General features: G+C 52.5%; 1 protein-coding gene across 1 annotated transcript in view; it reads right to left on the bottom strand.

Moving 5' to 3' along the window:
• The window catches only part of EHD2 (EH-domain containing 2), an 18,747-nt gene continuing 10,037 nt past the window's right edge, over window positions 1-8,710 (bottom strand). The window contains exons 5-6 of the mRNA XM_010852668.1: window positions 4,549-4,713; window positions 1-1,770 (exon numbers count right to left, since the gene is read on the bottom strand). Of these exons, the coding sequence (XP_010850970.1) occupies window positions 1,219-1,770; window positions 4,549-4,713 (717 nt within the window). The 3' untranslated portion in view covers window positions 1-1,218. The remainder of the gene's footprint in view (window positions 1,771-4,548; window positions 4,714-8,710) is intronic.

The following is an 8,710-nucleotide window of genomic DNA, read 5'->3' as shown; positions in this document are numbered from 1 at the left end:
GAACGCTGTTCCGTTCACAGTCCCCTCCGGGGCACGGGGCGAGGGGTGATGGGCGTGGAAATCCCAGCGAGCTCCCTGGAGGGGGCGTCATCCCCATCTATTTCGCTCTTCCCCCCATCTTTTCCGTGGGCTCCCCCACCAGGGTCAAGCACTAAAGTGTGTTGAAGGCAGGGAAAGGTGTGTGTAGTGGGGGGTCAGAGTTCCTTTTAGGGGAGGGGAGGGAGGGCTGTAGCACCAAGAACCCCTCCCCCCACGACGTCCCTGAAAAGGGGACTAAAATGACGTCCTGGGGCTTTCCTATCTGGCAGGGGCTCCACTTAAATATGGACGGTGGGCGGAGAGGCCGTGCCCCCGCCGTCTAAAATGCAGACCATCAGTTGTGGGGAGCCTGGGGGGCGGGTAGCAGGCCAGGCTTTCAGTCCAGAGCAGGTGAGCAGTGGAGGACAGAAGGCCTCAGAGTGTGCGCGGGTCTGGGAGGAACAGGCGTGGAGGGGGCTTTTCGTCAACTGAGGATCCTTAGTCAAGAAAGGGGTGTGGCCGGAATGGGGGGCGGGGCTAAGAGGGATCCCGCGGAGGAAGTAGGAGGTTGCATCTCCGGGCTCTGAGCCCCCGGTGGTCCTGAGGACCCGATGGGGTGAAGGGGCCTTGCCCCGATGGGCAAGAGGAAGTGGGGCGGTGGGGCCCCTGTGTTAGTCATTTCAACCAAGCGGCGGCTCACTTATGGGGATAGGCGAGGGGTCTCGCTCAGAACCAGGGATCAGACTGGTTGGGGCTGGGTGTGTGTCTGAGTGTGAGTGACCCTTAGGCATGCTCTCTCCTGAGAATGTCAGCTCCATGAGAGCAGCAGATAAATGTGTCTGTTTTACTCCCCAGTGTCTAGAAAGAGCCCTGAACATCGAAGGTGCTCAATAAATACGTGAATGAATGAGGCACGGATGGGTGCTTCCGTGTGTTAGTGTCGGAATGACGTGCTACGTGTAACGTGAGGCTATAGGCGTGGAGTGTGGGCAGAGAAGCCTTGCCCCTCCCCTGGTCCCCACTGTTTGACGGTGGGGGGTGGGGGCAGAGGGACCCCCATCCTTACAGCTGGGAGAGTGGGCAGGGAGCGCGCTTGTGGGCGGGGGGTGGAGATGTGTGTGCGGCCATCCAGAGCTGGGGAGCCACAGCAGGGCGACAGGGAGGGAGAACGGGCAGGCGAGGGTGGGGCGGGGGGCTGGCTCACTCGGCTGAGCCCTTGTGGCGCCGCTTGGAGGGTGGCACCAGGCGGCGGGGCAGGTTGGTGGGCAGCCCGTGGCCCTCGAGCTTGGCCTCGATGAGGTGGCTGGCCAGGGCGAACTCCTCGTCGTCCAGCATGCCGTCGCGGTCGACATCGCTCAGCTTCCAGATGCGGCCCAGCACGGAATTGGGGAGCTTGGTGCCCACCATCCAGGTCTTGGCCTTGGTACCACTCAGCTTGCCGTCGGCCGGCGCCAGGTTGTAGAAGATCTCGTCGTACTTGGACTTGTCCTTGGTCACCACCCACTCGGCGTCATCATCCGAGCCCTCCTCTCCGTCCTCCAGGGCCTCATCAGGCCCCCGCTCCACGAAGGGACCCATGTGGGTGCCCTCGAAAGCGCCCCCCTGCACACCCACATCCGTGCTCTCCAGCTCCTCCTGCCGGAGCAGGGGCATGAGCTTGGCGATGTCGTGGGTCAGCATCTCATCCAGGGCCTCCAGCAGCTTTGGCTTCAACGAGTGGAACTTGGTGAAGTCATGAGCCATCAGCAGCTCCTGATTGCAGGGAGGTGGCAGGGGCGGAGGGAGAGACACAGAGAAGTCAGGAGGCACCATCCCCAGGTCCCCCAGCCCCATGCTGGCTCCAGGACACTCAGGCAGCTCTTGATGGAGACGGGCAGAAGTATCTGATTATGGGGGAACACCCCAATTCACCTGGGTACCCACCACTCAGTACAGACTTGGCAGCAAGGTCCCACCGCCCCATGACTCACTGGACGAGAGGGAGAACAGGGACCTCTGACTCAGAGCAGCAGCCATCTGCCAGCCAGTGGAGGAGGATTTCAACATGGTGACATGAGCTTTACCAGAGCACAGCCCTCAGCCCTGCCCACCCGCTAGGCACCCCAGCGCCCAGCCAGCACCCCTGACCATCATGCAAATTAAGAAAATGCAATTCCTGCCACCCTACTGGCTCTGTTACCCCACCACACAGAAAGGGCTAAGCGGCTTGCTCCTTATTTGGTGGTTAGGTTTGGGATGGACAAGTCATCAGGAGATCCTGGGACCGCCCCCACCACCCCACCCCACCCCCAAATCCTGGCCCCAGGCAAGAAGTCATCTGGTGCAAGAGCTGAGCCCCTGCTGGGCAGAGTCTGTGGTCACCCTGCTCCTCACGTGCACCGTTGCTAAGTCAGTTGCACCAGGACAGTCGCTGCAAAGACTAATCCACATTCTGGCGCCACGTTAAATTTCCAGAGCCAAGGTATATAAAGATCATAAGAGACCATAAAGAGACAAGGGTGTGGGGGCTTCCCTGGTGGGGCTCAGTGGTAAAGGCTCTGTCTCCCAATGCCGGAGTCACGGGTTTGATCCCTGATCTGAGACGATCCCGCATGCCTCGGAGCACCTAAGCCCAAGTGCCACACTATTGAGCCTGTGCTCTAGAGCCTGAGAGCCGCAACTACTGAGCCCAGGTGCAGCAACTACTGAAGACTGTGCTCCGAAACGAGAGAAGCCACCACGGTGAGAAGCCCATGCGCCACAACCAGAGTAACCCCCGCTCGCCACAATTACAGAAAAGCCTGAGCAGCAATGAAGACCCAGCCTAGCCAGAAAAAAAATCATAACAACAAAAAAGTGACAGGGGTGTGATGGTTGTGAGTGAGAAGGACTCCAAGGCCAGACTGCCCAGGTTCCAACCCAACTTGGGAGCTGTGCATCCTCAGGAAAGTGACTTGACCTCTCTGGTTTCCCTGTCAGTTTTCAGATGTGTAAAACAGGTTGAGAACTAGCACTGCCCTCATTGGGAGGTGGCAAAGGCTAAATGAATTCATCTGGATCAAGTGCTCAGTAAACGTAGCTGTAATCTTCACAGCTGCTCTTTATCGAGTCCAGCGGCTCTCAGCCAGGGATGGTGGTATCCCCCAGGGGACAGTGGGCACTATCTGGAGATGTTTTTGATTGTCATAATTTGGGAGTGCTACTGACATCTAGTGAGTAGAGCCCAGGGATGCTGCTAAACACAGGGGGCTGCAATGCACAAGACAGCCCCCTACAGTGAAGAATTATCTAGTCCCAAATGTCAGTAGCTCAGAGGTTGAGAAACCTTGATCCAGCCCAAACTCAGTGCTAGATACTGTCCTAAGGAAGTCACTAACACCAGTCAATTCAGCATTCAGGGTAGATACAATCAGGATGATGCCCATTTTCCAGTTGAAGAAACTGAGGCTCAGGAAAGGTAAGTGACTTGCACAGGTTCATGGAGCTAGTCAGCGGCCAAAAGGAATTTCACTGTACTATAATTCCTCAGTCTTGGAGTAGAAACATCGCAAACCCAAAGGTCACAGGCTTTGAGTATCACCCCAACACAGCTTCAAAGCAGAGCCTGGGCAAGGGGCTAGTCCTCATCTCCATGCCTGAGCTCGTATCTCTGTCCCCATGTCCACTGGTTGCTCCTGCCCGGGCCCACCTCCAGCGGCTCTCCATCTACCCCAGGCTGCCACCCCCAGACCCAGTGCTTTCCATGTCACTGGTTAATCCTAGGCCTGAACATGGGAGGAGCCTTCAGTGATCCCCCAATATCCATCTTCCCTTCCTCCTCAGTATAGAATCCCCGAGTTACCTAAGCACCTAGAGGAAAAACTACACTTCCTAGCTTCCCTTGCAGCACTGTGGCCATGTGACTATGTTCTGGCCAACCAGAAGTCAGCACAGATTGCACTTGCAAATACAGAATTACCCTGTTCAATATAGTTGCCACATATGGTTATTTAAATTAGTTAAAACCTAAAATTTCAGGTTTAATGTGGCTAGTGCCTACTACATTGGACAGCACAGAATAGAACATTTCCATCATCATAGAAAGCAGTATTGGATGGCACTGCTCTAAAAAGTGTTCTTAGAGAGATTGTATCATTAATTCCCCGCTCCCCCACTTCTTGCTGGCTGGAATGCAGACACAATGGCTGGAGTTTCCACAGCCATTTTGTACCATGAGGAGTTCTTGGGCCTGGAGGCCAGGCATGGAGAATGGGCCAGGCATGGACAGAAGAGAACTGGTTCTGTAAAGCACAAAACCAGCCCTGGACCATCTTCCAGGATATTTATGAAGGAGAGAAATAAACTTCTAGTCCTAATTAGGCTACTATTACTTTGGGTTTTCTCTTCACTCCCTTATCCTAACTCACACAACCATACTCTCACGGAACCATTTGTGGGAGGTGCTTTCAGGAACCTGCCATCCATCCCTCTAGTTTTCAAGGCCCCATCCTGAGCCTACGGGAGTTGACCTTCCCATCACCCCTTGCCCCTCCCTCCTGGGCGTCCACCCACCTGCATCTTCTGGCAGTCCGGGAAGTCGCCAGGAGATATGTGATGCTCCAACTGAATCTTGGCGAAGATGACGGGCAGCTTGAGGATCAGCTGCTTCTTCTTGTTTTCCTTCCCAAACACGGAGGGCATCTCCTTCTTCAGGTAGCTGATGATGTAGGCGTGAACCTGTAGGGAGGAGAGTTCTTGCCTGAGCCTGCCTCTGTCACCCAGGAGGGCTCCTTAAAACATGGGTTGGCTGGAGTTTCCAAGTTACCAGGTCCGGCATGGGGCCTGAGAGTATGAATTTCTAACAGTTACAGGCGAGCTGCTGCTGCCGTGGGTACAGGGGCTCTCCCCTCTCCTCTCAGCCCCTCCCGTGGCTTCAACATCCCTCCATGTCCACTGCCAAGTCTACATACCAGCCTCGGCCTCTCCCTGGAGCTCGACTCAGAGCCGATTGCCTTGTCAACATTCCTGGACAGCTCCATCTCGGGGACGCCCGCGGTGGAATTCAGGCCCCGCCCGGCCGTGTCACCCTCAGCTGTGCCCATCTCTGGAGGCAAATGGCACCCCCCCCACCTCTGCCTGCCCAGTGGAGCCCAGAGATCTGGAAATTACTCCTGATTTGATCCTCCCTTCTCATTGGAGAAGGCAATGGCACCCCACTCCAGAACTTTGCTTGGAAAATCCCATGTATGGAGGAGCCTGGTAGGTTGCAGTCCATGGGGTCACTAAGAGTCGGACACAACTGAGCGACTTCACTTTAACTTTTCACTTTCATGCATTGGAGAAGGTAATGGCAACCCACTCCAGTGTTCTTGCCTGGAGAATCCCAGGGATGGGGGAGCCTGGTGGCTGCTGTCTATGGGGTCACACAGAGTCGGACACGACTGAAGTGACTTAGCAGTCTCATTGGTCACATCCATTTCATCAGTCGTTCCTTTGAACTCCTTTGAACTCTCTCCCATTTTTCCATTTCTCCCCACCTCACCATCTCTTGCCTGGTGGGGGACACACCTGTCACCCCACTGGACTCCTGGCTCACCCTCTGGCCCCTTCAATCCTTTCCCTGTGAAGCAGCAGCTGGAGTTTTTTGTTTTTTTAGGAACAAGTGCCAGACCATGAGCCACTGCTCCCAAGTTTCAATTTGCTTCTTATCCAAGTGCAAAATTCCTCCCACAGCCGCCAAGGCCTTATGGCAGCAATTCTCCAAGTGTGGTCCGGGGAATCCCCAGGGGGTCCCCAAGACTCTTTAAGGGGGTCGCACACTCAAAACTACTTTCACAAGAATGCTGAGGTGCTATTTGTCTTTTTTACCTTCATTCCCTCCTGAGTGAATCGTGGAATTTTTAAAGGCTAAAAGATACTGCAACTAACTGAATGTAGAAACAGATGTTCAAATCCAGATGTCACCTTTGAAGCCAGACATTAAAGAGATTTGCAAACATGCAAAACAGGGCCACTGTCCTCTCTAAGTTGTTTTTTGGGGGGTTTTGGAAAACAGTTAATTTTCATAAAACATCTGTTGTGTGTTTCTGTGCTTAGTCGCTCAGTCATGTCTGACTCTGCAACCCCATGGGCTGGAGCCCACTAGGCTCCTCTGTCCATGGGATTCTCCAGGCAGGAATACTGGAGTGGGTTGCCATTTTCTTCTACAGGGGATCTTCCTGACCCAGAGATCAAACCCAGGTCTCCTGCATTGCAGGCAGATTCTTTATCATCTCAGCCACCAGGGAAGCCCAAACCATCTGCTACTTAGGTTAACAGGCAATAGGTTTTTCTGGCTATTTTAAATGATTTGATAAGACTATCAATATCTGTTAATATACATTGGCATGATCAATAATGTATTGATAACATTTATAATAAATTGTTATCTACTATTAAGTATGTAAGTATTGTTTGGGAATCCCCGGTGGTCCAGTGGTTAGGACTCTACACTTTCACTGCCAAGGGCTCAGGTTCAATCCCTGGTCGGGGAAGTAAGATCCTACAAGCCTCGTGATGAGGCTGATATAAGTATTGTTGGTTAATTAATATTATGAGAGAAAGTGAAACGTTTCTCAGTTTTAACTTTTTCTTTTTTGGGCTGTGCCACGAGGCTTGTGGGATCTTAACCAGGGACTGAACTCAGGCCATGGCGGTGAAAGCCCCAAGTGTTAACCTCTGGACCACCAGGGAATTCCCTCAGTTTCCTAATATGGTTAATACAGAAAGATCTAATCTGTGTATATACAACCTCTTTGGGGTCTTCCATAATGTTTTAAGAGTGTGATGATGTCCTGAGATGGAAAGGTTTGAGAAGCACTGCTTGACATGCCTTGCCCCCTGCCCCTATCTGCTTAAGCTTCCTCAACAGCCTTCCTTTTGTTTTTAAAATCAGCCTGCAAAACTCTCCTACATCAAGGCCTTTGCACATGCTACCCTCTGCCTGGAATTCCGCCCTGGTCTTCCAACAACTGAGTCCTTCAGCTTCCTTTTTTCTTTTTTGGCCGCACCAGGCTACATGTGGATCTTAGTTCTTAGTTCCCCAACCAGGGATTGAGCTTGTGCCCCCTGCACTGGAAGGCAGAGGCTTAACAGCCCGGCCACTGGGGAAATCCCACGCTTCAGCTTCCTTCTGATGTCACCTCCTCAGAGACCATCCTGTGGGAAGTGGGTGCCCCAAGCACCACCATCCAATTTCTCTCTATCTTTACTTTCATTGTTTCATTCACAGCACTTATCGCAATCCATCATTATTTACTTATTCTGTCTCCTTTCATCAGAATGCGCTCCAGGAGGGCTGGGACCTTTTTGTTTCCTCTGTCCCCAGCGCTGGCACAGTGTGCAGAGAAAAGACTCAAGAAATATTTGTGAAGTAAACCAGTGAACTTGAGAACCTCTGAGCCACAATCTCGTATGCTATCAAAAAGTAAACGAGGAGAGAAAACCAGCATTCATATGTCCTGTTTTTAAATGTGCTGTGCTTAGTCACTCAGTTGTGTCTGACTCTGCGACCCCATGGACTGTAGCCCGCCAGGCTCCTCTGTCCATGGGATTCTCCAGGCAAGAATACTGGAGTGGGTTGCCATGCCCTCCTCCAGGGGATCTTCCCCACCCAGGGATGGAACCCAGGTCTCCCGCATTGCAGGCAGATTCTTTGCCATCTGAGCCACCAGGGAAGCCCTATTTTTTTAAATAGGAAGCTCAATAATTAAATGGATATGCTTAAGTGAAAATAGAATGTATCTGGAAAAAGACAGAAGAAACTATTCCTGGGGGTTGTCTGCGGGAAAGAGAACCTGAGGGTTGTCAGGGTCAGGGGTGGGAGGGGGCACCTTTGACAGTACATGAGTGCTTCCCCATGAGATGGTCTTAAATGTTCAATTAGAAACACTCGTTAAAAATTCCTTTTAGTGAGTCATAGGTTTAGAATGCTAAACATTCTGGTGACACCTTGGCTGGCTTTGAATCCTCATATCCTTTCATCTCCACCATCCTGTCTCCTCCAGCCACCCTGGGCTCCATATTCAAGCATGTCCTGGTTTCAGGGCCTTTGCACTTGCTGTTCCCTCTGCCTGGGTACAGTTTCCCCCATATCTCCACTCTGCTCACCCCTTCCCTTCATTTAGTTCTCTGCTCAAGAGTCACCTCCTCCAGGAGACCCTCCTTGATGACCCTAGTCCCTTAAACAGCCCACCAGTCTCTCCTCTGCTTCATGTTTCTTCATACTCCTTATCACACTCAGTGTATTAGAGCTGAATTTGTTTAATACTCACTTCCCTATTAAAAAGCAATTCTACAAGGAAAGAAACTATCTGCTTCTGTTTCCTGCGGCATCCCCAGGGTTTAGAACAGTACAGGAGCACAATGTCGGCGCTCAGTTACTGTGGAATGAAAGCTACTGAGCTGCCTCAGAGAGCTCTGTAGGAAGGCTCAGGGCACCCTGGCCTCTTTAGAATTAGAACCTCCCAAGACTCTGCCCATCAAGGGTCTTGACCTGTGCTCAAGCGTCACACAGCCCATGGAAATCGCTCCTTCTAAAAAGCAGCTGTCGCTTCAAACAAAGGGCAGAGCCAGAGGGCTCACCCACATCCTAGATCGTTACAGACAGGGAAACTGAGGCATAGAGGGGTAGTTACCAAGAGTGAGGAGAGGCCTTGTACTGTTGGGGAAAAACATGTGCAGAGGTGAATGGTGT

This window comes from Bison bison, unplaced genomic scaffold, assembly GCF_000754665.1.
Source record: "Bison bison bison isolate TAMUID 2011002044 unplaced genomic scaffold, Bison_UMD1.0 scf7180017864313, whole genome shotgun sequence".
Classification (NCBI taxonomy): domain Eukaryota; kingdom Metazoa; phylum Chordata; class Mammalia; order Artiodactyla; family Bovidae; genus Bison; species Bison bison.
This window is presented reverse-complemented; position numbering and strand designations above follow the sequence as displayed.